Source organism: Cuculus canorus, chromosome 28 (genome assembly GCF_017976375.1).
Source record: "Cuculus canorus isolate bCucCan1 chromosome 28, bCucCan1.pri, whole genome shotgun sequence".
Taxonomy (NCBI): Eukaryota; Metazoa; Chordata; class Aves; order Cuculiformes; family Cuculidae; genus Cuculus; species Cuculus canorus.
The window spans coordinates 646,323-673,913 of NC_071428.1; the positions used below are offsets into that span (position 1 = coordinate 646,323).

General features: G+C 57.6%; 2 protein-coding genes and 1 long non-coding RNA gene across 7 annotated transcripts; 2 read left to right on the plus strand and 1 right to left on the minus strand.

Annotated features, from left to right (window-relative positions):
* Nucleotides 1-1,992: 1,992 nt before the first annotated feature.
* Nucleotides 1,993-20,198, minus strand: LOC128849422 (uncharacterized). 4 transcript variants are annotated; one of them, XR_008447381.1, is made up of 5 exons: nucleotides 18,571-20,198; nucleotides 16,454-17,027; nucleotides 15,502-15,586; nucleotides 2,834-2,996; nucleotides 1,993-2,681 (listed from the first exon to the last, which is right to left on the minus strand). It is a non-coding gene; the product is annotated as an uncharacterized LOC128849422 (long non-coding RNA). The 4 variants fall into 4 exon arrangements; XR_008447382.1 differs by having other exon boundaries at nucleotides 16,481-17,027; nucleotides 18,571-20,197; XR_008447383.1 differs by having other exon boundaries at nucleotides 16,600-17,027; nucleotides 18,571-20,196.
* On the plus strand, nucleotides 2,992-12,617 carry HJV (hemojuvelin BMP co-receptor). 2 transcript variants are annotated; one of them, XR_008447379.1, is made up of 5 exons: nucleotides 2,992-3,552; nucleotides 5,850-6,011; nucleotides 7,949-8,451; nucleotides 9,765-11,052; nucleotides 11,163-12,617. XR_008447379.1 is itself a non-coding variant. In XM_054051236.1 (4 exons), the coding sequence occupies exons 1-4, from the start codon at nucleotides 3,435-3,437 to the stop codon at nucleotides 10,386-10,388; spliced, it is 1,407 nt and encodes a 468-aa protein (XP_053907211.1). In that variant the 5' UTR covers nucleotides 2,992-3,434; the 3' UTR covers nucleotides 10,389-12,614. The 2 variants fall into 2 exon arrangements, 1 of the variants encoding a protein (XP_053907211.1); XM_054051236.1 differs by having other exon boundaries at nucleotides 9,765-12,614.
* A 1,920-nt stretch (nucleotides 20,199-22,118) lies between the features above and the next one.
* TXNIP (thioredoxin interacting protein) lies at nucleotides 22,119-27,198 on the plus strand. Its single transcript, XM_009565221.2, has 8 exons — nucleotides 22,119-23,072; nucleotides 24,421-24,493; nucleotides 24,599-24,746; nucleotides 25,074-25,176; nucleotides 25,310-25,566; nucleotides 25,674-25,830; nucleotides 25,946-26,094; nucleotides 26,223-27,198. The coding sequence occupies exons 1-8, from the start codon at nucleotides 22,823-22,825 to the stop codon at nucleotides 26,256-26,258; spliced, it is 1,173 nt and encodes a 390-aa protein (XP_009563516.2). The 5' UTR covers nucleotides 22,119-22,822; the 3' UTR covers nucleotides 26,259-27,198.
* Nucleotides 27,199-27,591: the final 393 nt, after the last annotated feature.

The following is a 27,591-nucleotide window of genomic DNA, read 5'->3' on the forward strand; positions in this document are numbered from 1 at the left end:
TCTGGGCTCTCCCAGCTCCCATCCCATCCCAACAGCTCCGCTGGGCTCTCCCAGCTCCCATCCCATCCCTGCAGCTCCTCTGGGCTCTCCCAGCTCCCATCCCATCCTGCAGCTCCTCTGGGCTCTCCCAGCTCCCATCCCATCCCTGCAGCTCCTCTGGGCTCTCCCAGCTCCGATCCCATCCCTGCAGCTCCTCTGGGCTCTCCCAGCTCCCATCCCATCCTGCAGCTCCTCTGGGCTCTCCCAGCTCCCATCCCATCCCTGCAGCTCCTCTGGGCTCTCCCAGCTCCCATCCCATCCCTGCAGCTCCTCTGGGCTCTCCCAGCTCCCATCCCATCCTGCAGCTCCGCTGGGCTCTCCCAGCTCCCATCCCATCCCTGCAGCTCCTCTGGGCTCTCCCAGCTCCCATCCCATCCTGCAGCTCCGCTGGGCTCTCCCAGCTCCCATCCCATCTCTGCAGCTCCTTTGGGCTCTCCCAGCCCCGTTCCCATCCCTGCAGCTCCACTGGGCTCTCCCAGCTCCCATCCCATCCCTGCAGCTCCTCTGGGCTCTCCCAGCTCCCAATCCCATCCTGCAGCTCCGCTGGGCTCTCCCAGCTCCCATCCCATCCCTGCAGCTCCGCTGGGCTCTCCCAGCTCCCATCCCATCCCTGCAGCTCCTCTGGGCTCTCCCAGCCCCGTTCCCATTCCTGCAGCTCCTCTGGGCTCTCCCAGCTCCCATCCCATCCCAACAGCTCCGCTGGGCTCTCCCAGCTCCCATCCCATCCCTGCAGCTCCGCTGGGCTCTCCCAGCTCCCATCCCATCCCTGCAGCTCCTCTGGGCTCTCCCAGCCCCGATCCCATCCTGCAGCTCCGCTGGGCTCTCCCAGCTCCCATCCCATCCCTGCAGCTCCGCTTTCCCGTGGATGCTCCGGAAAGGCTGGCGGATCTCTTCCCTTATGGGTTCACCCAGCAGGTGACCCAGGAGCGATGCCGGTGGTGGCAGCGGGATTTGCTCGTGTCCACACCTCTGGTGGAGCCCGATGAGCTCCGTGGGGACCTGATGCCTCTCTGGTTACGTTTTGCTGAGTTTCTGCATCCCACGCAGACCATTTCGGGTGCAAATCCCCGGGGTTTGGAGCAGGGCTCCCGGGAGCAGTGGGTTTGCAGACACGGCCAACGCCGGCGCTGATCTCTCTGAGCAGATTAAACCCCCAAAGCACTGGGGTTGAACCAAACACCCCCAAAAACTCTTTGTATTAGTGATTAGGGGCTGTGACCACGCTGTCCCGTGGAGGGACGACTCTGCTCCAGATGATGATCCACACGGGTGATGCTCATGGGCAGAGTGGAACGTTACCTCTTTACACCAAAAACTACTCAGCTGCCACCACCGTGAGTCTCTTCGCTCCTCCCAGGGCGATGCAGCACTGGGGAATGCCTCATCCTTTTTGGCAGGGGGTTCCGGAGGAGGCCAGCTGCTCCGCAGCCCCCTCGAGGCAGGATTCGGGGACCCAGCTGGTGGATGCGGAGCTCCGTGCCTCCTAATCCTCCAGCTGATTTTGCTGGTGGGAAGCAGAGAGGAGTTGGCTTTCGGAAGCGGTTTGATCACGGATGCTTTTGTCTTGGTTCCGTGACTCTCTGCCAGCCCGGGAGAGATTCCCAGCCTCCTCAGCCCAACGTATGCCATCAGCCCCCAGCTCGGATGGCGTTAAAGCCACCGACGGCACCGCCGCGATCCGGCGCCGTGCCAGCGAGCTGCACCCGTAGCACCGCATCTCGGGGCGCTTGGTTTCTCCGTTGGAATCTCCATCCCAACCAAGCGAGTGGGTGGGATGCCGAGAGGCCTCCGCTCTCGCCAAGCCCAGATGGTTCCCTCTGCTGTTCCAGAAGAATTCCCACCTGCCCGCGCCCCCCCCCATCCCGGTGTAACCGATTCCCTCGGGTGCCGGGGGCGCGCTGCGGGGAAGCCTCCGGCAGCAGATGGAGAGGATGCCGGGCCAGGGCGGACCTTGGGAAGCCACGCTAGGAGATGGGGTTTATTTGTTAAACAACATTTTTTCCGCTCCCTGGTTATCCCTTGTTACCGGGTAACAGACACCCAGAGCGTAAATACGGGGCAGGGAAGAGCTGCAAAGCCTCCGTGTGCTCCGGGAGGGAAAGAAACGGGCACCTAAAACCTTCTCCCTCGAATTGCCGCTGATGTAAACCCCGGATGGGGTTGGAACCCACGCTGGGTTTTATCCTTTCTTTTCTTTTCTACCTCTTGCCCCCAAGAAAGAAGGGCTGTTACGCTAAAAACAAGAGTCTGACTGGAGATTGGAGCTTGTCCTGGGATTAGGAGCCACTATCCTTCCTTTACTCCCCCGTTTTTTGGGTACGGAGCAGTTCTGCAGCCGCCGCGACACAGCTCAGCGCCGGCGGCTCGGTTCATGCCAGGGTAGGAGAGGAGAGGTTTGGGTGGGGAACCCCATCCTAAACCCCCCTAAACTCCATCCCTAAACAATCCAGGCTGGTCTGGATGCGCTCTGCGGGAATCGGGAGCGATTCCCCGTGAGGAGAACGGTACCACTTTGGGGGTTTGGTTAAGCCTCGCGGCTCCGTCTGCTCTCCTCAGGTCCGCACGAGGCTCCGGGTGCGAAGGCGCTGAGCGTGCGGTGGGTCCGCGAGGCTTCACTCCCGCACCGTGAGGAGCAGCAAGACCTGGAAAAGAGCAGGAATTTGGGTCAGGAGGCTCTGCCGAAGGGGTTCCCCAAAGCGTTTGTGGGTGCTGGGAGCACTGGGGGGACCCACAAGCCCTGCCCTCCAACCCTAACGGATCCTAAACGGAGAAGCCACCCCTGGGAACGCCTGACCTGGACATCTCCACGCCGTTTCTCCTCCCTGCAGGAGCTGGGGTTGGTGGAGCCGCTCCGAGTCCTTGCAGACGGGATTTCGGGAATTCAGCTGGTGCAGCGCAGCGTTTGGCAACCTCTGGGCCACCTTTGGGCAGGTTTGCGTTCCAGCCTCAGCTCTGCCCTAGAGGAGACACAGCGGAGAAAGTATTCCCTGCGGGATACATCCCAGGGATCCCCAGGATACAGGCAGAGAGCTGCGATATCACCCAAGGAAGGAAAACCAGGCAGCTCCAAGGAAGCCATCACCCACAGCCCACGAGTGACCCCATGGCATCACCCAGCCGGGAGGGTCTGGGGGTCCTCCTGGGGCTCCTCCGCCCCCTCTCGCCGCGCTCGTCGCCCTCTGCCCCCTCCGTTTGTTGTTCTTGGCTGGGTTTGAGCTCTGTCTAAATTTAGGCGGCTCTATTTCAACACTCTGCGCGGGGAAGGGGACGGAGCAAAGGTAACCGCGGAGGAGACGGCGCACGGCGGGGTCTGCTTTTTCCGCACCCCGGGGTTTATGCCGCGAGGCCATGCGGGTGCTTAGGGCGCTGGGTGGTGTTTTCCCGGCCGTCACCCCATGGATCTGCCCGGTTGTCCCTCGGGGCAGAGTTGGGTGACAAGGACAAGCCAACCCGCGTGTCCGCCAGGGAAGGAGCTCCCTGCGCCGGGAGACAGCTCGGAAAGGGCTGACGCAGGTGAGTGGGGCTGCAGCAAAGCAAGGGCAGGGATGAAGATCCAAGGAGAAGGACATCGGCACCCAGGGCTGTTCCAGGCTTTGGTCCCAAATGGGGAGAACTGGGGTGTCCGAGCTCCCCTCGCGCCCCGGCACCCCTTTCGCAGCCAGAAAGCCCCCAGCTCCCGGCATTGGCATCACCCCCAGCTCCCGGCACCGGCATCACCCCCAGCTCCCGGCACCAGCATCACCCCCAGCTCCCGGCATTGGCATCACCCCCAGCTCCCGGCACTGCCATCACCCCCAGTTCCCGGCATTGGCATCGCCCCCAGCTCCCGGCATTGGCATCACCCCCAGCTCCCGGCACTGCCATCACCCCCAGTTCCCGGCACTGCCATGACCCCCAGCTCCCAGCATTGGCATCACCCCCAGCTCCCGGCATTGGCATCACCCCCAGCTCCCGGCACTGCCATCACGCCCAGCTCCCGGCATTGGCATCACCCCCAGCTCCCAGCACCGGCATCACCCCCAGCTCCCGGCACTGCCATCACCCCCAGCTCCCGGCATTGGCATCACCCCCAGCTCCCGGCACCGGCATCACCCCCAGCTCCCGGCACCGGCATCGCCCCCAGCTCCCGGCACCGGTGTCTCCCAGGCTTTGCAGAGCCTCTCCGTGCCGCTGCTGCCTTTCTCCCAACGCCGCTGGGGTCAGGGTGTCCCAAAGCCCTGCTGCCCGCAGGACCCCTGGCAGGGCCTCTCCTCGCCCCAGCCGGAGCCACACTTCCCTGCTAAACATTAACCTGGTGTTTATCCACCCAGCCTTGCGCCAGGGTCTTCTCGGTGTCATCGCTATCCGGAGGATAGCATCCAGAGGTCATAGAATCCTGGAATGGGGTGGGTGGGAAGGGACCTCAAAGCCCATCCAGTTCCAGCCATGGGCAGGGACACCTCCCGCTGGATCAGGAGCTCCAAAGACCATCCAACCTGGCCTGGAACCCCTCCAGGGATGGAACAGCCACCACTGCTCTGGGCAACCTGGGCCAGGGCTTCTCCACTCTCATGGGGAAGAAATTTCTCCTCATGTCCAGTCTAAACCTGCCCCTCTCCAGTTTATCCCCATTCCCCCTCGTCCCATCCCCACAGCCTTTATGAACAGCCCCTCCACAGCTCTCCTGGAGCCCCTTCAGGTACTGGAAGGTCACTCTGAGGTCTCCTCAGAGCCTTCTCTTCTCCAGGCTGAACAACCCCAACTCTCTCAGCCTGTCCTCGGACGGGAGGTGCTCCAGCCCTCGCAGCATCCTCGGAGCCTCCTCTGGACCCGTTCCAACAGCTCCATCTCCTTCTTCATGTTGAGGATTCCAGAACTGGCCCCAACTCCTCCCGCTGAGGTCTCCCCAGAGAGGAGCAGAGGGGCAGAATCCCCTCCCTCCCTGCTGGCCGCGCTTCTCTTGATGCAGCCCAGGACACGGTTGGTTTCTGGGCTGTGAGCGCACGTTGTGGCTCCTGTCGAGCTTCTCCTCGACCAGCACCCCAAGTCCTTCTCCTCGGGGCTGCTCTCCATCCCATCATCCCCATCGTGTACTGAACCCGGGGATTGCCCCGACCCAGGGGTAGGACCTTGCCCTTGGCCTGGTTGAACCTCCTGAGGTTCTCCAGCCCCACTTCTCCAGCCTGTCCAGGTCCCTCTGGATGACATCCCGTCCTTCTGGTGTGGCACCTGCCCCACTCAGCTCAGTGTCATCTGCAAACTCGGTTTTGCTCCAGACATCTGCCCCGTTGGCCACCAGGTCGAAGAAGGTGGAAGGTGTTTCCCAGCTTGGACGCAGCCCGGATGCAGGTTTTTGGTGGAGCAGGAGGTGCTGGTGTCACCCCTGGTGCTGGAGGTGGATGTTACAGCACTTATAATTGGGGTTTTCCACCCCTATCCGGGCGGATGCCGGGCTCCGAGGATGGGTTTCACTGGAGACAGCAGTAGGGTCGAGGCAGCCCACGCTGCACCTGCGCTGTGGGACACTTTGGGTCCTCTCCAGGCTCTTCGGCTGCTCGCATCCCTGCTGTCAAGCCTCTCCGAGCCGCTGGAGCTCGCCCACCCTCTCCGAGGGCAGCTGGAAGCGGTAATTTGTGACACAGGGAACAGCGCAGCCGCCTCGGGATGGAAGGCGAGAGCTGCAGAGGTGGAGAGCACTTCAAAACCCCAAACCCACCAGGATTTTCCTCCAAACTCGGTGCAGCCAAGCCCTGCAGGGCCACGGGTGGCAGCTGCCCTGCTCCGTACCTTCTCCGGACCTTGTTGAGATCCCACCTCTGTTTTTCTTCTAGGAGAGCTGCTGAATGAAGGCAGGAGAAGCCAGCGGGTGAGCAACCCCCGAGGATCTGCATGGATTGGAATGGGGAAACCTGCCTGCCGTAAGAGCCCAAGGCAGCTGGAAAAGCCCAGCTTCTTCCTCCGCGCTCTCCTCCTCCTCCTCTTCTGCAGGAATGGTAAGGAACCGCAGGGGCAGAGCCACCTCCCTGGCAAGGATGCTCACAGGAGATGGAGGTGCAACCACGGCAGAGCTCCTGGAGCATGGAGAAGAGCCTCTCCGCACAGCCCTGGGGCTCAGGCACTGCCAGAGCATCCCTCTGCTCTCCCGCGGTGGCATTTTCCCTGCGAGAGCCCTGGAAAGCTGTTATGGCCCCGATAAGACAGGGACCATCCAGAGCCCAAGGCCTTCTAGCGAAAGGCACCAGTCCTTCCATGCCTCAGTGTCCCTCCTGCGCCCCAGACACTGCTGTGAGGAATGAGCGCTGCATCCTCCAGACCCGAAATCCACTTTGCGCAGCTCTGCTGGGTCCACCTCCAGCTCTCCCTGATATCTCCAGCTCTCCTGTGTCCCTCAGGGTCCGTACTGAGATCAGTGCTGTTCAATACCTTTATCAATGACATTGACAGCGAGATCGAGGGCACCCTCAGCGAGTTTGCAGATGACACCGAGCTGAGTGGGGCAGTTGCCACACTGGAAGGATGGGATGTCATCCAGAGGGAGCTGGACAGGCTGGAGAAGTGGGGCTGGAGAACCTCAAGAGGTTCAACCAGGCCAAGGGCAAGGTCCTACCCCTGGGTCGGGGCAATCCCCGGTTTCAGTACACGATGGGGATGATGGGATGGAGAGCAGCCCCGAGGAGAAGGACTTGGGGTGCTGGTCAAGGAGAAGCTCGACAGGAGCCGCAACGTGCGCTCACAGCCCAGAAACCAACCGTGTCCTGGGCTGCATCAAGAGAAGTGCGGCCAGCAGGGAGGGAGGGGATTCTGCCCCTCTGCTCCTCTCTGGGGAGACCTCATCGGGAGGATTGGGGACAGTTCTGGAATCCTCAACAGAAGAAGGAGATGGAGCTGTTGGAACGGGTCCAGAGGAGGCTCCGAGGATGCTGCGAGGGCTGAAGCACCTCCCGTCCGAGGACAGGCTGAGAGAGTTGGGGTTGTTCAGCCTGGAGAAGAGAAGGCTCCGAGGAGACCTCAGAGTGACCTTCCAGTACCTGAAGGGGCTCCAGGAAAGCTGCGGAGGGGCTGTTCATAAAGGCTGTGGGGATGGGACGAGGGGGAATGGGGATAAACTGGAGAGGGGCAGGTTTAGACTGGACATGAGGAGGAATTTCTTCACCATGAGGGTGAAGGTTGCCCAGAGCAGTGGTGGTGCCCCATCCCTGGAGGGGTTCCAGGCCAGGTTGGATGGGGCTTTGGAGCCCCTGATCCAGCAGGAGTGTCCCTGCCCGTGGCAGAGGGGTTGGAACTGGGTGATCTTTAAGGTCCCTTCCTACCTAAACTATTCTGTGATTCTATAACGCCAGTGCCTAACGGGCGCTGCTGGAGGGGGTTTGGTAGCTCTGGAGCTGCAGCTCCTGCCTTCTGACGTGGGGAGAAATGGTGTTTGAGGAGCAGTGATGGCCTTGGGACAATCCAGCCTAGCAGGAATAAGCGATTGCACAGCCTGGCCAAGGTTGGCATGGGAAGCTTTCCCAGCTCCAAAACTCCTGTTTGTCTCCTGGCAATCCCTGAGGGGAGGAATCTCCCTCTGAGCCGCGTCCTGGAGCCACAATCACAACCGCCACCCCGGCTCTCGGCTCTGCTTGTGTCCCAGGTGCGATGCTACACCCTAGTTGGTTCAGGACACCCCTTTGCCCGCGTGACTGCCCTCTGCGCGGGGCTCCAGCCCCGTTTCTGCCGCACCCAACCCGGGATTCGTTCCCCTCAGGCACGTAAGAAGCCGATCCTTCAAACCGGCCTCTGCGCTCCTCAATAGAGAGGAGAGAAATGCTTCCGGAACGCGCCCTCATCCTGAAACCTGGAGCGGTCCGGATGGTGGGAAGCGTTGGGAGGGGAAGGGGGCTGCCTTTCCACACCCCTACCGGGATGCGCCAACCTCCCCCATCTCTCCCAGTTTCTTCCCAGTGCAAGATCCGGCGCTGCAACTCCGAGTACGTGGCCGCCACCCTCAACCTGCGCCGCTCCGACCGCAACGCGGTGTACTGCAACGCCCTCCGCTCCTACTCCCACTGCACCCGCAAGATCGCTCGCACGTGCCGGGGCAACCTGGCTTACCACTCAGCCGTCCACGGCATCGAGGACCTCATGATCCAGAACAACTGCTCCAAGGAAGGTCCCACCTTGCCGCCGCGGCCGCGGCCGCTGGCTCCCAACCATCAGGGCTTTGAGTCTCTCTTCATGTGCAACTACGAGAAGAGTTTCCTCTACAAGCACGGACGGCTGCCCCGCTACCAGCACTGCGCGACTTTTGGGGACCCCCATATCCGCACTTTCCATGACGATTTCCATACGTGCCAGGTGGAGGGCTCCTGGCCGCTCTTGGACAATGACTATTTGTTTGTGCAAGCAACCAGTTCTCCGGTGGTGAACGGGTCCAATGCTACAGTCACCAGCAAGGTAACGCTCGCCCGCAGGGCTTGGCAGATAAATTCAGCTCTGGGATGCAGCAACGGCTTCGGGCAAGCCCTGCGAGGTGGCCACCAGCAGCCTGGCTGGGATCAGCCACGGGGTGGCCAGCAGGAGCTGGGATGGGATGGTCCCCCTGGACTCAATTCCTCAAATCCTGGGTTTAGTTCTGAGCCTCTCAGAGAAAGACCTTGAGGGTGGGCAGACACTGGAACAGGTTCCCCAGAGCAGTGGTGGTGCCCCCATCCCTGGAGGGGTTCAAAGGCCAGGTTGGATGGGACTTTGGAGCCCCTGATCCAGTGGGAGATGTCCCTGCCCATGGCAGAGGGGTTGGAACTGGATGGGCTTTGAGGTCCCTTCCAACCTAAACAATTCTGTGATTCTATAACGCCACTGCCTAACGGGCGCTGCTGGAGGGGGTTTGGTAGCTCTGGAGGGGCTGGAGAGCATCCGGAGAAGGGAACGGAGCTGGGAAGGGGCTGGAGAAGAGGGGTTGTGGGAGCCGTGAGGGCTCTGGGGGTGTTTAGTCTGGAGAAGAGGAGGCTGAGGGGAGACCTCATCGCTCTGAGCAGCTCCGGGTTGGAGCCAGGCGAGAGTGGGGCTCTGCTCCCACGGAACAAGCGATGGGATGAGAGGTTGTGCCAGGGGAGGGTCAGATTGGATATTGGGAAAGATTCTTTCACTGAGAGAGCAGTGGTGAAGCCCTGGCTGAGGCTGCCCGGGGCACTGGGGGAGTCCCCACCCTGGAGGGGGTCACAAACCGTGTGTCCGTGGCACTTGGGGACAGGGTTCGGTCCCATGGTGGGGTTGGGCTGTTGGTTGGATGAGCTCAGAGGGTTTTTCCATCTTTCACGATCTCCTGATTTTATGCATTCCCTGAAATGGTTGGAGAGGGCAACAATAGCTTCTCCGGATGGGATCAGGAATGAACATCTGCAGGAACAAACGGATCCTTGAGGGGATCAGAGGGACCTGCAAACGCTCCCATTGCCGCCTGGGGCTGGGTCACGGCGTGCTCCGTGCGGTACCTGCGTGGCTCAGCTCCATCCCAGTTTCCAGTTGCTCAAATGGTATGAAAGGGAGAAGCAAAGAAAGGAAGGAAAGAAGGAATCGTTGCTGTTTTGACTGCAGCAACGTGAGAGAGATGGGTTGGGGCAGGAGGGGACGCGTCAGCGAGGCAGAGGGGGAGGCGGAGGTGAGGCAGATGCTTTCGATCCGCTTCGCTCTCCCCTACGATCGCTGGGGTGGGGATGTGGCTGCACACGTAGCGTCGGATTAACCCTCCTTTGATGTGCTCCCTGCAGCTCACCATCATCTTCAAGAACATGAAGGAATGCATCGACCAGAAGGTTTACCAGGCTGAGATAGACAACCTCCCGGCAGCCTTCGAGGACGGCTCGGTCAACGGCGGGGAGAGACCTGGTGGAAGCAGTTTGACTATCCGGGATCTCAACCCCAGGCGGCACGTGATGATCCGTGCAGAATACATCGGCACCACCATCGTCATCCGTCAGGCCGGCCGGCAGCTCTCCTTCTCCATCCGGGCAGCCGAGGAGGTGGCCCGTGCCTTCACGGAGGAGCAGGACCTCCAGCTCTGCGTGGACGGCTGCCCCCGCAGCCAACGCATCTCCCGCAGCGAGGGCTGCCACGGCCGCACCACCACCGAGGCGGCTCGGGCGCTCTGCAAGGAGAAGCTGCCCGTGGAGGACGTCTACTTCCAGTCATGCGTTTTCGATGTGGTGACCTCGGGGGATGCCAACTTCACCATCGCGGCTCACGGCGCCTTGGAAGACGCCAGGGATTTCCTCCCCAACACTTCGAAACTGCACATCTTCCAGGCTGGGGCAGGATGCTCACGGGTCTCTTCTTCCTCCCTCCTCCTCCTCCTCCTCACCACTTGCCTTCTGGCCGTCTTGTTGCATTTTTAACCCTCCCTGGTGTTGCGTACAGCACACAGAAAGAAACACGGGGTGAAGACATAACCTCTCTGCCCCTCAAAGTCTTCCCGGGAACTTCCTTTACACCTCTCTTCCAGTGTTATTGCAGCAGACTTTTACTCAGGAACCTTATAGATTCAGAAATAATCGCCTCAAAGCCCAGATCCCCAATTATCAGAAGTCAAAAAAGATGTTGTTTGGTGGATTTGGAGCCCTTTCACCCAACTGCTACCAAAGCAACGTGAGAGTGAAGCAAGGCGATAAGTCGGTTATTGAAGTTTGAGACCAAGGTTTGAGTTTTTTTGAGCTAAAACCCAACCTTTTCCCACCGCGTTCTCCTCTCTCTGGATGAGTAATGCGCTCATTTCCAGCGTCGGGTGCTGCAGAGCATCAGGACTTTGGCGTTTCAGGCTACGGTTGCTATTTGTCCGTGTTGTCTCGGCACCTGTTTCAGACTCGCTATCGCCAGTTCTGGACTTGGCGTTAAGGAAAAAACCCCCTCTCCCTTGGGCTCAGCTTTCTCGCTGCCGCGAGCCCATCCGAACCCAATCCAGACTGCAGGTTTCCCATCCAAAAGGGGAATTAAGAAGGAAGAGGCAGAGCTGGCAAAACGCCATCGAGCAACATCAACGGGCGGATGTACGGAGATACGGAGGTGAGGCCAAACGAGATGTTTAATATATTTAAGAGGTTGTAAGTAAAGCAGAGAAGAGTTGTATATGATAAGAAATATTTTCCATGTTCAAAGAGTTCTTTTATTTTCAGTAAAGAGGGCTCACATTAAAACTTTTGCCCCACGGAGGTGGAAAGAAGAGCCTCGCGAAGCCCTTCCGGAGGCAGAGGATGAAGCTGACAGCCCCGGGCAGGGTTTGGGCAGCGTGGGGAGAGAGAACTCCAGCTGGAAAGCAAGGTCTCACAGCTCACGTTTCAGCAGATCTGATGTTACTCGTCAGGGTTTTTTTGATGGTTCTGCTGAAGGCATAAAGAGTAAATACTGAGACGTCTCTTAGATCTCGGCAGATTTCCTCTCCGACGCGTACTAGAAGCACACCGTGACACAGCGTGAGAGTTGCTCTGCCTCGCGTGTGCCGCCCTCGCTAATCCCCGAGCGTTTTGACATTAAAGATGGCTATTTTTGAAGCCCTCATTTCCTGTCATCCGTCTCTTTATTCCTTTGGTCGGCAGCAGCAGGTGAAGATAATAATATCTCGCCTTCCACCCACCGCTCCTCTTACTCCGGAGCTCTTTCTGGTCTATATATACACGAACGGGGAGAAGAAACCAAGCCTGCCTCACGCTCCACCGACGTGCAGGAGACTGCAGGTCCTCACGGGAACAGCGTTCCCCATCGAGATAAAGCCCTCGAGAGCCCAAGGAGGCTGTGAGGTTGATAGAGACGGAGGTCCTTATAGAAATGGGGTTGACTCGGTCCAGTAATCAAAGACAGCCACTTCCAGGGTGCGAAACGGCAGCTCACGGCGATGTCACACAACGGTCAGAAAGAGCATCATGGTCACCACAGGGAGAGATTTTATGATAGAGAATATAATTGTCCTTCAGATTTTGGCCAACAGACCCAACCAACAACTCCATGGGGAAGGGGGCGTCCCTAATGGAGAGATAGAATCATTAGGTTGGAAAAGACCTTTGAGATCATCAGCTCCAACTGAACCCATCCACTATTAAACCATGTCCCCAAGCACCTCATCTCCAGCCTTTTAAACCCCTCCAGGGATGGGGACTCAACCACCTCCCTGGCAGCCGTTCCAGGGCTCGAGAACCCTTTCGGTGAAGAAGTTTTTCCTGATGTCCAATCTAAACTTCCCCGGACGCAGCTCGAGGCCGTTCCCTCTCGTCCATCTCCTCTCACTGGGGAGAAGAGATCAACACCCGCCTCTCTGCAACCTTTTAGGTGGTTCTGGAGAGCAATAAGGTCTCTCCTCAGCCTCCTCTTCTCCAGCTGAACACCCCCAGGACCCTCAGCCCTCATAACTTTGTTCTCCAGCTCCTTCCCAGCTCCGTTCCCTTCTCCGGATGTGCTCCAGGACCTCAAGGTCTTTCTTACAGTGAGGGGCCCAAAGCAGGATTTGAGATGCAGCTTCACTCGTGATGAGTAGAAGGGGAGAATCTCCCTGTGGGATGAGGCTCTCACTGGCTGGTGACCCTTGTAGAAGAGCAGGGCCATGCTCGCCATCTCAGACCCAGCTTCTTGGTAGCCCCCTCAGTCACAAAATGTTGAGAGAAGAGCCCCCAGGAGCAATGTGAAGGTGGTGGAGGTGACCCTGAACAAGCCCAGGGCAGGAAAGTGGTGCGGCACAGCCTGACCCACCACGTTTCTCGTAGCGCGGTCTCCACTGGGGAGCGTGGGGAGCTGTGCAGGAGGGCTCCTGTTCAGGCTCCCTCTGGCCAACCCACAAGAATTGGGCTCCAAGAACACCTCCCGTCCGAGGACAGGCTGAGAGAGTTGGGGTTGTGGAGAAGAGAAGGCTCCGAGGAGACCTCAGAGTGACCTTCCAGTACCTGAAGGGGCTCCAGGAAAGCTGCGGAGGGGCTGTTCATAAAGGCTGTGGGGATGGGACGAGGGGGAATGGGGATAAACTGGAGAGGGGCAGGTTTAGACTGGACATGAGGAGGAATTTCTTCACCATGAGGGTGGTGAGACCCTGGACCAGGTTGCCCAGAGCAGTGGTGGTGCCCCATCCCTGGAGGGGTTCCAGGCCAGGTTGGATGAAGCTTGGAGCCCCTGAGCCAGTGGGAGGTGTCCCTGCCCATGGCAGGGGTGGCACTGGATGATCTTTAAGGTCCCTTCCAACCCAAATGATTCTATGATTCTAAGGGCTTTGATCCCAACCAAAATCTGTCCGCGAGGAACTGTGTCCCCAGGGCTCAGCGTTGGGGCTGGGTCTACTTAATATCTTTCTCCACCATCTGGATGAGGGGATCAAGCGCTCCCTCAGTCTGCAGTCAACACCACGTTGTGTGGGAGTGTTGATCTGCTTGAGGGAAGGAGGACTCTCCAGAGGGGACCATGGGATGGGGCCAGGCGGGGGTCGGGCTCTGCTCCCAAGGAACAAGGGATGGGATGAGAGGAACCGCTCTCAAGTTGTGCCAGGAAGGTTTAGATTGGATATTGGGAAAGATTCTTTCACTGAAAGAGAGATGGAGCCCTGGCTGAGGCTGCCCGGGGCACTGGGGGAGTCCCCAGCCATGGAGGGGGTCACAAACCGTGTGGCCGTGGCGCTTGGGGACATGGTTCGGTCCCACGGTGGGGTTGGATTGGATGAGCTCAGTGGTGTTTTCCAACCTTAGCGATTCCATCATTCTATGAAAGGCGGATTCCAGACCCCTCACACACCATCCACCTGACAAAGCCCGTGAGAACCACAGAGCATCTGAAGCTGGAAGGGATCCATAAATCTCATCGGGTCCAACTCCCTGCTCCTTGTGGGTCTACCTAAAATTAGACCGAGATGACGAATGAATTGATGACTAAAAGCCTCATCCAGATGCCTCTTGAGCAGCGGACGTTGGCCAAAGCTCTGTGGAAAAGGTGAGCTGGATGGCCCGAAGCATCTCTGGGAGGTCTGAAGCTCTGCTGTTGATTGGAACGGGTGTCGGTGAGTCACGGCCCGTCACAAGGCCACCACCTCCCTTCCACCCGACACGGATGCTTAAACCCGAGCTGCAGCCTGGCGAGGGCCCAGCGACGTGGAAGCATTGTTCCGTACTCTGCATCCTCGAGCTAACGGCGGCAGAGGAAACACGGCCTTCCGAAGACGCGCGAAAAAGTCTGCGAGGAGAAAAAGAGACCTTTCCACCCCTGACAGATTGCAGGCTGAAATAAAGAAGCGGAACGTAGGCGTGGATCCAAGCCCCACTGATGTTGACAAGAATACTTCCATTGACGTCAGTAGACTTTGGATCGAGCCCTTAAGTTTCCTAGCGTATGTCACCTGCTAAAAATGACACCGGCAACGCCAGCCAGCGTATCCAAAGCCAGCCCGGTTTGGGCCATTCTGCATCCAGGTGCCCAACCGAGGCGGTCGGAGCAAGGGAATTCCCAGGCTGGATCAGCCCTGAGAGGTGGTTGCCAACCTGGGAAGATGTGCGAAGCTTGGGACAATCCGCTCCTCTTCGAACCTTCACTCTGATCTCAGGGAGTCAGGGAAATGCCAAACCCTCGGGGCATGAGGTGTAGTAGCCAAACCGGCATCTCCATAAGTGATTGCTTCTATGTGTCATAACGAGCTGGAACATCAGAGGTGGCCACATCTGCCGTGGTGAGGGAACGCCGCTCTCTAAGTTGGAGCTGCTGAGCCTCTACCCTACAAATCAGACCTCTCCAGGCCTTCAAACTGGTAGAATTGGTTTAAAAGCCACCCTCGGCGTGTTCCCAGCCAAATTCCGGTAGGTTTTGTTAGCAAGATGTCCTGGCCGGGGCGAGAACTTCCTCCACTAAGTTCAGGGTTAGATTCAGCTTCGTCATGTTCACGATGGCCAACGCCTTGAGCAGCGTCACGAGGAAGGAACAGGAACCAGGGGAGGGGCTGAAATCTGGGGAGGGAACGCTTCCTGGTGTTCCTGACACCAAAAAGATGCTCAAATCATAGAAGATAGGTAGGTAGGTAGGTAAGTAGGTAGGTAGGTAGGTAGGTAGGTAGATAGGTAGGTAGATAGGTAGGTAGATAGGTAGGTAGGTAGGTAGGTAGGTAGGTAGATAGGTAGGTAGGTAGATAGGTAGATAGATAGATAGATAGATAGATAGATAGATAGATAGATAGATAGATAAGCAAGCCAGTGGCATTTGAGCAGCAGATGCAGAGATTCCAGCTGAGATTCCAGCTCCTGTTGTCCTCATGAAGTGGTGAATGCCACGGTCGGCAGCCTCTTCCTCTTGTAAATACACAAATCATCGAATCATCAAGGTTGGAGAAGCCCTCTGAGCTCATCCAGTCCAACCATCAGCCCAACCCCACCGTGGGACCGACTGCTATCTCAAAATAAAGCTAAAGGCTGGTTCTCACTTCTACAAACGCACAATCCACAGGCTGAAAACACGAGAAATTGGCTCATAGCAGCCAAACTTAAAGGCAGAGTCGCTTACCTCCTCTTAGACTTTGGACCCAGGACTGGGCAGGTCGAACGCACCGATATCCTAAGTCAGTGGTGCAGGTAATCCAAAATCCAGCCTGCATGAGTGGTGGAGGAAAATCATTCCCATGCCATTCCTGGCAAAGCCTCTAGATGTCCACACAGCCCAAAGCACGGGAAGGACTTAAGGGGAGCCACCAGCTCCAAAGCCCAGGGATGTCTTCACCAGGAGGGCGGTGAGGAACAGGTTGCCCAGGGAAGCTGTGGTTGCCCCATCCCTGGAGGGGTTCAAGGCCAGGTTGGATGGGCCTTGGAGACCCTGATCCAGAGGTGTCCCTCATGGCAGCGGGTCGGAACTGGATGATCTTTAAGGTCCCTTCCAACTCAAACTATTCTGTGATTCTATGATGCCTGTCCTGACCCCAAAAACCACCAAAGGCACCTATAAAGGTTCCCTCGTGAGATCATTGAGGGTGAAGGAGATCTAGGAGGGGATTTTGCCTCCAGTTTCAGGGCCATGAAGATGACATGAGGGCTGGAGCACCTCCTGCACGAGGCCAGGCTGGAGAGTTGGGGGTGTTCAGCCTGGAGAAGAGAAGGCTCCGAGGAGACCTTAGAGCAGCTTCCAGTGCTGAAAGGGGCTCCAGGAGAGCTGGGGAGGGGCTCTGGATTGGGGAGGGCAGGAGTACGACAAGGGGAAGAGTTTTAAGCTGCAAGAAGGGAGATTGAGATGAGATTTTAGGGAGAAATGTTTTGCTGTGAGGGTGGGGAGGTCCTGGCCCAGGTTGCCCAGAGCAGCGGTGGCTGCCCCATCCCTGGAGGGGTTCCAGGCCAGGTTGGATGGGCTTTGGAGCCCCTGATCCAGCGGGAGGTGTCCCTGCCCATGGCAGGGGTGGGACTGGATGGGCTTTGAGGTCCCTTCCAACCCAAACCATTATGTGATTCCATGATTTTAGCCCCCAGACCTGGTTCTCTACATGACGAAGGTTGACCTGTGGGGTGAGGACCTCCAGCGAGGGTCTCCTTGTCCCCAGGCACTGACACAGCCGCTGGCAACCTCACAGGAGCTCTGAAAAGTAAGGAAACCTTCTTTCTTTGCTCTTTCCAGCACCTGTTGGGCCCTCCAAGGGACAAACGGACGGAGCAGGAATGGAAGCTCAGGAAATCTTTTGCTTTATGACACTTTTTCCTCCCTTCCTAAGAGCGTAGTTCATAACCAGCCGACACCAGAGGCAAAGAGGACCCAGAGGATTGGTTTGGAGAAGAGAGGAGCTGGATTTGTTCTTCTGGAAGAGGAAGGCTGGGCTGGGGCAGGTTTGGAGCAGTGGTCTCCTGCCGCGCGCCGCGAGCCCGGGAGAGGTCACGCTCTCCCATCCAGAGGACGGAGCCGCTGCAGCTGAGTTTTCTGGCCCAGAGCAGATGATAAACACGGGACTTCCCAAATTCCTCCTTGTTTATGGATGACTGAGTTCAGCCCCTTGTCACCGGCTGTTGACTCTTCGCTCTGGTTTTCCCCTTCCTCTATTGCGAAGACACAATCTGGCAGGAAAAGAGGTGAAGAAATCGCACCGTGGCAATGAACCTTCCCTCAGGGAGAGCTTTCGCATCGCGCTCCTGGCAGGAACTCGGGGATTTGGGGGAAAAGCCCTTAATCCCAAGACCTGAGAGGGCTTCTCCCTGACCCGCAGTGATGGGGAAGGGGAAAAAGTGACCCCAATCCACAACCCTACAAAGCACCCACAGCGGTGACCAAAATCCATCACCGTGGATGAAAGCAGCAAAAAAAAAAGATGATTTTGGAAAACCTTGAGCTGCCCCTGAGAGCTTTCCAACCCGATCGAGGTAGATCCCTGGAACCTCCTGTGCATTCCAGCGGCTCTCCCCGCCTCAAGCCACGCGCCATAAACCTTAACAACCTCAGCGTGGATGTTGTTTGCACTTAGGATGTTGTTTGCGTTTAGAAACCGAAAGGGAGACGCTGCCCTCGCTTCGCTGCCTGCTTTCAAAACTACAAACCCGAGGCAGCCCTTTTGGGGCCGAAGACGATGAGAGGGGAGAAGCCAAGCGTAGGACAAGCGGTGGCTTTCCCGCAGCCGCTGAGATCCCCCCCAGCGCCTCGTTTTGCGCCCCACGCCATCAGCGTTGGGATTTAGTTCTGATGTTCCCCCCCTGTACATAAACAACTTCGCCAAAGGAAATGCCTTTTCCGCCCCTGCTCTCGGCGGCACACAGTGTCCCTTCGCTCGAGCCATTGTGACGGCTTCACCTCCCTTTTTTTTTTTCCCTCCTCCCTCCCTGCCTCGGATTTGCTCAAAGCAGCCATATATGGGGCAGAAAGAAAGGAGAAAACAGCAGGGCTGCAGCCTCCGGCAGGCACCCACCAGTTCTCCCAGTAAGCCCATTAGCCGGATAAAGGGCAGCTTGCCACCGGAGGAGCGCGGCTTCTCCAGGCAACGAAGGATAGTGGCTCCCCATCACCCAGACCGTGAAAAAAACCAAGATTTTTATCAGCATCGCGCTTTACCATAAGAGGGATTCAGGTGGGAATAAGGGTATTTTCATAGAATCTTGGGATGGTTGAAGAGACCTCAAAGTCCATCCAGTTCTGCCCTCCAGACACCTCCTGCTGGATCAGGGGCTCCAAACCCCATCCAAACTGACCATGAACCCCCCGAGGGATGGGGCACTACCCCTGCTCTGGGCAACCTGAGCAATACCCTCAAAATGAAGATTTTTCTCCCTAAAATCTCATCTCAATCTCCCCTCTTGCAGCTCAAAACCCTTCCCCTCGTCCTCTCCCTGCACTCCCTGATCCAGAGCCCCTCTCCAGCTTTCCTGGAGCCCCTTCCAGCACTGGAAGGTCGCTCTAAGGTCTTCTCAGAGCCTTCTCCAGGCTGAACACCCTCAACTCTCAGCCTGGCCTCGTGCGGGAGGTGCTCTCAGCCCTTGGATCATCTCCGTGGCCTCCTCTGGACCAACAGCTCCGTGTCTTTCCTGGGCTGAGGAAAGACCGATTCCCAGCGATGAGGCTGGCATGGAGCAGGGCTCCGAGAGCTGCCGGAGCTCCCCGTTTCTACCTTACCCAACTCCTTCTCCTTGACCCACGCAGCAGCTCCGGCTCTCACTGAGTCACCTCAGGGCTTGGTTTCTCGCTAAAACCCAACCCTGCTGCTTTTCCAAGGGGTTCTCCCCGGCGTAGAACATGAGTCACACAGCTCTCCTCGTCATCCCTCGCCCCCGGCCAGGCACACCGGGACAGGACAAGGCTTTGCCTGCTCTCCCCATCCACCCTCAGTGGCTTTGCCCTCAATTACGGATAGAGGGGACCCTCCAAGCACCACCATCCCTGTAGGAAACGAGAGGGCGGTGAATGCCTCCAAACAATTGCTTAGTGGGAGCAAGAAACCCCAAATCGCCGATCTCTGCCCAGAAACCCAACTGCCTTCTCTCCAGTGCCCTCGCTTTTGGCCTGAGACGTGACATTTTCAAGCATTTCGGTTATTTATAAGCTAAAATTGAACTTCGGAAAGCCTCGCTTCATCCAGAGCGCCGCTTGCGTGGGAAACAAAGCCTCAGCCCCGAGGAAAGCAGAGCTGCTCCGCGTTCTGCGGCAGGAGAGGCATTTCCAGTCGGATAGAGGTTATGAGAGCAAAGGGCATGAGCTGACTGACAGAGAAAAGAGAAATATGGAAAGGCTGAGGCTGTGGAACGTGCCTGGGACCGTATCTTTGCCAGACTCTTTGGCTTTGGGCTCCGTCGTCCTTTGACATCGTTGGAATGTGTTTTCCTGCCCACAACCACGGGCAGCGAGAGCCGGGGCTGGGTTTGTTTTCCTGGAAAGACGGGCATCAAAAGAAACCAGAGAGGAGCGCGTAAACGCGGGAATGCTGGACGTAGCTCCAAGCTGGGGTCTCGGGGATCGAATATCCCATAGCTGGCAAAGCTGGAAAGAGATCTCCCCTCGTTTGGCCAAATTAGAACAACTCCGCGGCTCTTTGGGAACCCGGCACCTTCTTCCTCCCGTGCCAGGAGGGACAGTGGGGCAAGGGTTAGGGTGGCAGAAAGAGGGTGAAGCTCTTCCATCACGTCCCTAACAGGGGGGAAAAAAAAGCAATCCGTAAGGTTTTTCCGTAAGGAAAGCCGCCCCGCAGTTTGGCAGGTGGAGAGTTTATGCCCTATAGTTTATCCGGCGGCTTTATCGGTTTATTCTAACAGGTGTGAATTAACTCCGGGGAAAGGCGAGGATGGTGGTGGGGAAAGAAAAACACGGAGCCGTGCCAGAAAGGCGCGGATAAACAAGCTCCGAAGGACAAGGGAGACAACCCTGAACAAAAACACATCCTTTTTCCCCTCCGTCCGGGCGGGGAGGACTCGAAAACCCCCAGTTTTCCAACCCTGCGTTGTTGGGTGGCTCCAAAAAGACATTGTTTGCCCGTTTCCTCCCCTCCCAGTGTTTTCCTGAGCTGGAAAAGCACTGAGGGCTTTGAAAATTAAGGGCAAAGGAGCAAAAAAACCAACCAGGAAGGGAAGTTTGAGGGTTGCTCCGAGTCAAAAGCCTCCCATGAGGGTAAAACAACGTTCCTTGCTCCCCAAATCCCGGCTGGAAAACAGGGACCTGCCCAGGCAGGTTGGTAGGATGTTGTTGTTTGTCTCCCCTTAGGCTTGAGACTAAAATCCAATTTTTTTATGGCAAACAGCGAGGAACATCTGGACATTTCGATCCCAAAATAAACATTGGACTCAAGTTTTTGTCCCCTCGGAGGCGCTGGGAGGAGGGGGGGGTCGGGCTTCCCTTTCAGCCACAGGACACACCAAGAGGGACATTTCTGGGAAGGGTCCCCAAAAACCTAAGAAGGGTCCCCCAAAAATAAGAAGGGTCCCCAAATATCTAGGAAGGGTCCCCAAAGACCCAAGAAGGGTCCCCAAAAATCCAGGAAGGGTCCACAAAGACCTAAGAAGGGTCCCCAAAAATTAAGAAGGGTCCCCAAAAATCTAAAAAGGGTCCCCAAAGACCCAAGAAGGGTCCCCAAAGACCTAAGAAGGGTCCCCAAAAATCTAGAAAGGGTCCCCAAAGACCTAAGAAAGGTCCCCAAAGACCCAAGAAAGGTCCCCAAAAATCTAAAAAGGGTCCCCAAAGACCTAAGAAGGGTCCCCAAAAATCCAGGAAGGGTCCCCAATGACCTAAGAAGGGTCCTCAAAAACCTAAGAAGGGTCCCCAAAGACCTAAGAAGGGTCCCCAAAAACCTAGGAACAGTCTCCAAAGACCTAAGAAGGGTCCCCAGAAACCTAAGAAGGGTCCCCAAAGACCTAAGAAAGGTCCCCAAAGACCCAAGAAGGGTCCCCAAAAATCTAGGAAGGGTCCCCAAAGACCCAAGAAGGGTCCCCAAAAATCCAGGAAGGGTCCACAAAGACCTAAGAAGGGTCCCCAAAAATTAAGAAGGGTCCCCAAAAATCTAAAAAGGGTCCCCAAAGACCCAAGAAGGGTCCCCAAAGACCTAAGAAGGGTCCCCAAAAATCTAGAAAGGGTCCCCAAAGACCTAAGAAAGGTCCCCAAAGACCCAAGAAAGGTCCCCAAAAATCTAAAAAGGGTCCCCAAAGACCTAAGAAGGGTCCCCAAAAATCCAGGAAGGGTCCCCAATGACCTAAGAAGGGTCCTCAAAAACCTAAGAAGGGTCCCCAAAGACCTAAGAAGGGTCCCCAAAAACCTAGGAACAGTCTCCAAAGACCTAAGAAGGGTCCCCAAAAATCTAGGAAGGGTCCCCAAAGACCTAAGAAAGGTCCCCAAAGACCCAAGAAGGGTCCCCAAAAATCTAGGAAGGGTCCCCAAAGACCCAAGAAGGGTCCCCAAAAATCCAGGAAGGGTCCACAAAGACCTAAGAAGGGTCCCCAAAACCTGGTGGGTGCCCCTTTGTGGAGTCTTGGGGGTTTTGAGAAGGGGCAGAAGTGGGGGACACCCCCTTTCACAGAAGGAGAAAGGCCGCCCAGAGGCAGGAGGGGTCCTCAACTCCACATCCCTCCTTATTTACCCCAAATCCCTCATTTACCCCACATCCCTCCTTATTTACCCCGAATTCCAAAGGGGGGGAGCACACAGGGGGGTGGAAATGCCCCCAGGCTGAGCTGGGGGGGGGTTGGGGTGCTGACAGAGGGGTAAAAAGGGCACCAAGCACCGCGCCTAAACCGCTCCCAGTTCACCCAGTACAGCACAGCCCTTCCCAGCAGCTCCCAAACTGGGCACAGCGCCCACACCTCCCCCAGCCCCAGGCTGGGAACATCACGTCCCGTTCCCCTCTTCCCATTGGCCCGCGCTCCCCTCCGATCCCGCCCTCTTTCGCTCCCCATTGGTTCTCTGCGCTGTCAATCACCCCCCCTCGCTCTCGGCCCCTCCCCTCTCCCCTCAGCCTTCCGCGCTCTCCCCCACACGCTGTCCACGCTCCCCACGCCGCGCTCTGATTGGTCCGCGGCGCCGTAAACAAGGAGCCGGCGGCCAATCAGCGCGCTGATCACGCGAGCTGCACGCCTGGCCACGCGCCCTCGGCGTGGCCCCGCTGGCAGCAACAGGCGCGGGCGGGGGAGCGCGGGGGGGGCGGAGGCTATAAAGGAGGCGGCGGCGCGGGGGGGAGAGGCAGTCACAGCGCGGAGCGGCGCGGGCTGAGGGCGGCAGCGCTTCTTCCCTCCGAACAAAGACTCTCATCGCCTTTTTGGGCTCAAATCAGCCCTTTTTAGGAACGTCTCTTCCAAAAATAGCCTCTTGGTGGCTCGACTCGGCCTGTTTGAGGACTTTTTTCCTCCTAAAATCACTTTTTTGGGCTGAAATCAGCCTCTTTGAGGACTTTTTGCGCGCTGAGCTCGCCTGGTGTGGCTCCACTCAGGCTGCCTCAGGGACTCCTTTTCCTAAAACCACCTCTTTTGGGCTCAAATCAGCCTGGTTAAGGACTTTTTGTTGGCTAAAGTTGACTTTTTTGGCTCCAGTCAGCCTGGTTAAGGACTTTGTTTGCTAAAATTGCCTTTTTTTGCCTCATATCAGGCTGTTCAAGGACTTTCTGCTTACTAAAAATAGCCTTTCTTGGCTCAAATTGGCCTGTTTGAGAGACTTTTTCTCCCTAATATTGCCTTTTCTGGCTCAAATTAGCCGCTTTAGGGATTTTTTTCCCTTTTTTTTTGGCTCAAATCAGCCTGTTTTAAAGACTTTTTTTTCCCCAAAAATCGCCTTTTTTTTTTTTTGGCTCAAATTAGTTTTAAGGACTTTGTTCCTGAGGGAAAAGCCTGCAGAGGTCCTGCCCTGTGCAGCCTCTCTTGATTCCCAAGCGCAAAGCCCCTCGTTGCCTTCAGCCATGGTGATGTTCAAGAAGGTGAAGACCTTCTTGATGGCCTTCAGCGAGCCCGAGAAGGTCTACTGCAGCGGGGAGAAGGTGGCCGGGCGCGTGGTGGTGGAGGTGGCCGAAGTCACCCGCGTCAACGCCGTCAAGGTGCTGGCGTGCGGGGTGGCCAGGGTCAACTGGGCCAAGGGACCCCAGCAGTGCAAGCAGGAGATGGAGTACCTGCGCTTCGAGGATGTCCTCAGCCTAGAGGAGCAGCCCACGGGTGAGGATCCGGGGCTGGGAGATGGAAATTGTGGAAGAGAAGGGGGTGGTTGTGTGGTGTCTTGGGTCTCTTCAGCCTGGAGGAGCACCTGTGGATGAGGATCCAGGGCTGGGAGATGGGAATTGGGGAGAAGAAGGTGCTCGTTGAGTGGTACGTTGGGTCTCCTCAGCCTGGAGGAGCACCTGTGGATGAGGATTCGGGGCTGGGAGATGGGAACTGGGGAGAAGAAGGTGCTCGTTGAGTGGTACGTTGGGTCTCCTCAGCCTGGAGGAGCACCTGTGGATGAGGATCCAGGGCTGGGAGATGGGAACTGGGGAGAAGAAGGTGCTCGTTGAGTGGTACGTTGGGTCTCCTCAGCCTGGAGGAGCAGCCCATGGGTGAGGATCCAGGGCTGGGAGATGGAAATTCAAGAGAAGAAGATGTGCGGTGGCCGAGAGCTTCTCTGGGTGGTTTGATTTTGGTCTTGGAGTTGGGGAGAAGAAGGTGCCTGTTGAGTGGCAGCTTCTCTTGGTGGTTGTTGTTGGGTCTCCTCAGCCTGGAGGAGCAGCCCAGGGGTGAGGATGTGGGGCTAGGAGAGGGGAACTGAGGAGAAGAACGTGTCCATTGAGCGGCACCTTGGCGGCACCTTGGGTCTTATCTCCTGGTCGTGTCCCGTGGGGATGTGCGTGACCTGGGATCGCTCTGCAGTGAGGAACCGGGGCGTTCCGCTGGGATCAAAGTGGGAACGGATGGTGGACTTCATGGAAAGCTGTGGGCAGGTAGAGGACAGCAGGGCTGGGATGAGTGAAGTTCAGAGTTTGGAAGCTGAGGAGTAAAGCAGAAGGTGGAGGAGCCGTACAGAAGCTGTGGGATGTTGGTGTCGGATGGTTTGTGCCCACAGGAAGGGAATAGGGGAGTTGACCTCGTCCAGAGAGTGGGATGGGAGGTGTCCAGGAGCGTCTGAGACAAGGACGCTCCTGGACACAAGAACTCCCAGGTTGGCTCCAGGGAGGGGAGAGATGGCAGCGTCCCAGGAGATAACGGGGGTGACGTGAAGCCCAGGAGATACGGGACTGCTGGGAAAGAACTTGGTGCTCGATACTCCTGCAAAGCAGAAACAGGGTGTGGTGGGTGACAGGGAGCCGAGCGCTGTGGGACAGAGCGTCCCGGCTTCGGATGGGGACAAGGAAAGGAGAAGCTAGCTGCGCAGGCAGGGGGTTCTCGGGGGGACGCGTGTGGGCGGCTCTTCCCAAAGAGCTGATGCAGCACTCGCCTCCGTCGCTGGCTGTGTAAGCAGAACGGAGGATCACGCTTAAGAACAAACCCGGGCAGCGCGGCTAACGTTTCCCTTCTCCTTTTCTTTTCCCAGATGGGGACGGCTCTGTAATCCTGAGACCCGGCAACAAATACGAGTACAAATTCGGATTCGAGCTTCCCCAGGGGTGAGTACGAGCCAAATGCTGCCTCTCAAACCAAAACTAGAATGGGTTGCTAGGGAGGATCCTCTCGCCACCTGAAAAGGGTGTAACAAGTATCCCTCTCCGCAGCCCTCTGGGAACCTCCTTCAAGGGAAAGTACGGCTGTGTGGATTATTGGGTGAAAGCCTTCCTGGAGCGCCCGTCCTATCCCACTCAGGAGATAAAGAAGCACTTTGAGGTGATGGATCCTGTTGACGTGAACACTCCGGAATTGCTGGTAAGTGCTGCTTTACTCCAGGAGGTTCAGCTGGCTTTGGGAGAGAGAAAATCCCTTTGGCAGGGTCAGTGCGACCTCTGGCATTAAGACTCCCCTAATAGGCTTAGTGCTGAGAGTGGATTAATTACTTAGTTCTTGAGAAGTCCTAATTACTTCTAGAAACTTACACCCAGGCAGAGAAAACGAGCTGCTCGTTCCGCTTTCGCTGCGAGGCGCTCGAAGCTTATGGGGAACTGCGAGCTTGTGTTGTGAAATAAGAGGAAGGAAGGAGCGGGATGGGAGCAGTGAGCAAGGTCCACCGTAGGTAACCATCGTGTCTCTCCGCAGTCCCCGGTTGCTGCCAAGAAGGAGAAGAAGGTGTCCTGCATGTTCATTCCCGATGGACGCGTCTCCGTCAGCGCTCAGATCGACAGGAAGGGGTTCTGCGAAGGTAAGAGCCCCTCTGGGGTGGGGAGGGTGGGTCCGGCAGCGGGAGAGCGTCGGGGATGGCGCAGCTAAAACAGACGTCCCGCGAGGGGAAAAGTTTGGACCGTCCTCAATGCCAGGTGTGGTTCTCTCCGCAGGCGATGAGATCTGCATCAACGCCGACTTCGAGAACACGTGCTCGCGCATCGTGGTGCCGAAGGCCGCCATCGTGGCCAAGCACACCTACCTGGCCAATGGGCAGACCAAAGTCTTCACCCAGAAACTCTCCTGTGTCCGGGGAAACCACATCATCTCCGGCATGTCCGACTCCTGGCGCGGCAAAACCATCCGCGTCAAGAAGCTCAAACCCTCCATCCTGGGCTGCAACATCCTGCGCGTCGAATATTTCCTGCAGGTGAGCGGCTGAGGTTGTTCGTTCTTCTTCCTCGGTTCCGTAGTGGGTAAAATGCATCCCCTCTTGATTCCCAACATCCCATAAAACTCTGGTCCTCGCCCTCGCAGATCTACGTCAGTGTCCCGGGCTCCAAGAAGATCATCCTGGAGCTGCCCCTCGTCATCGGCAGCCGCTCGGGCATCGGCAGCCGCAGCTCCAGCATGGCCAGCCAGGCCAGCTCCGAGATGAGTTGGGTGGATCTGAACCTTCCCGATGCTCCGGAAGGTGCGTGAGGGGTGCTGGGAAACCGCTGGGACCTCCCAGGAGTTCGGGGTGGGGATGAGAAGGGAGCGTTTGGGGAAGACGGGTGAGAGCTCACCGGTCCCTACATCCCTTGCAGCGCCCCCGTGCTACCTGGATATCGTTCCGGAAGACCATCGCTTGGAGAGCCCCACCACTCCGCTCTTGGATGACTCCGATGGCTTTGACAGCCCCATCTTCATGTACGCGCCGGAGTTCAAGTTCATGCCACCACCCACCTACACAGAGGTGAGAGCGCAGCGGGAATTCCAGAGGGGAGAGAATTCCAGAGGCTGGTCGGAGAGACAGGGAAAGGGTTTTTAGGGGTGGGATTCAACATGGAAGTATCTCACCGGCTTCTCGTCTCCCTCTCGCAGGTGGATCCGTGTGTCGCCAACAACAACGTGCAGTGAGTGCCGAGGGTGGGAAGTGAAGGCTCCCACTTTTCCTGGACTCTGGATCCGCCGTGGCGGACGCCTCACGGCCTTCGTTCCGAGGCCTCTCGGAGAGCCGGCTCCTCGGCAGCTCCCGTTGAAGAGGTGATGGACTGTCTTGAGCCCGTGTTCCCTCGCGTGCCGAGCATCCGCTTGGACCTTGCTGACAGCCAAAGGCTTCCAGAAAACCAAACTACCAAGGTGCTTCTCTGGAATGGGGTGGGAGAGCCTGGAAGTGGAGCAGGGGAGGTGGATTCCTTGGGAGAGGCAGATTCCAGCTGAAAAAAGACTCTTAAAAAGGAAATAGCCATCCCAAAGCCTTCGCTCCGTTGCGCCAGGGCCGGACACGACCTGTTCCTGCCTTTTGGTTCCCTGTGGACGCACCGGAGCGTGCGGAGATGGGAACTGAACTGGTTTCTTTCCGTCCCGCTGTCGCCGCCTGCTCTCCGCCTCGATGCCGGGATGGAGGGCGATGCGTGGCGGCTCCGTCCGGCTTCTCGGCAAAGCGCCGCTCGGTCGCGTTCGCTTCCCCGATCTCCACGGGGAAGCTCAGCTCCGCGTCGGAGCCGGTTTGTGTGCTGTGACATCCGTAGCGCTCCTGGATTTCCTCAACCCCCTGAGCCCGTGGAAGCAGACGCTCCCGTGGGATGGAGGAATCCCTAAAACCGCCCTGAGTGCTCCCGATTCCCATCGGCGCTTCCCTGATCCAGGGGATCCTGCGGGACCGAGTGTTCCCGCTGCCCCAGCAGAATTCCGCGCCCGTTCCCTGACCAAAGCGTCCCCGCGCGGTGCCAAAGGGTGGGAAGGGGCTCCGCAGCAGCGTTGGCTCTTCCTAGGGCGAGGGCTTCACCTGGAAAGAGTTTTCCAATCCTTCCGCCGGCCTCCGACTGTTGTAGCTGCAAATCCAGTTGGGAATTGCTCCTTTTCTACTGTTTTGTATTGGGATTTGGGGGGAGGGGGGGAGGAGTTGGGGGGATGAATCCATGTTTTGTACCGCGAGTGTCGGATCGGCCCCTGTGGGGCAGCGTTTGTAATAAAGAGCAAACGAAGGTGGTTGTGGAGCTCTTGGAGTTGGGATGGAAAAGGGGCGGATGTGGAGGGAAGGAGAGGGCGTCTTGCGGAGCCATCCGTGGCCTCCTGCTGCCTCAGTTTCCCCTCTGGCCATCCCGGTGCCTCAGTTTCCCCTCCATCCAACCCATGGGGCACATCCCGGTGCCTCAGTTTCCCCTCTATTCACCTCTGCGCAGTGCACATTCTGCTGCCTCGGTTTCCCCTCCATCCACAGGGCACATCCCAGTGCCTCAGTTTCCCC

What these genes read in the sequence shown, in the direction of transcription:
- HJV (XM_054051236.1), top strand. Translation starts at nt 3,435, where the DNA reads ATGGATCTGCCCGGTTGTCCCTCGGGGCAGAGTTGGGTGACAAGGACA. An exon ending in CTCGGAAAGGGCTGACGCAG is followed by an intron (nt 3,553 to 5,849) that starts GTGAGTGGGGCT and finishes TTTTTCTTCTAG; the next exon opens with GAGAGCTGCTGAATGAAGGC. An exon ending in ATGCTACAGTCACCAGCAAG is followed by an intron (nt 8,452 to 9,764) that starts GTAACGCTCGCC and finishes TGCTCCCTGCAG; the next exon opens with CTCACCATCATCTTCAAGAA.
- TXNIP (XM_009565221.2), top strand. Translation starts at nt 22,823, where the DNA reads ATGGTGATGTTCAAGAAGGTGAAGACCTTCTTGATGGCCTTCAGCGAG. An exon ending in TGAACACTCCGGAATTGCTG is followed by an intron (nt 24,747 to 25,073) that starts GTAAGTGCTGCT and finishes GTCTCTCCGCAG; the next exon opens with TCCCCGGTTGCTGCCAAGAA. An exon ending in CACCACCCACCTACACAGAG is followed by an intron (nt 26,095 to 26,222) that starts GTGAGAGCGCAG and finishes TCCCTCTCGCAG; the next exon opens with GTGGATCCGTGTGTCGCCAA.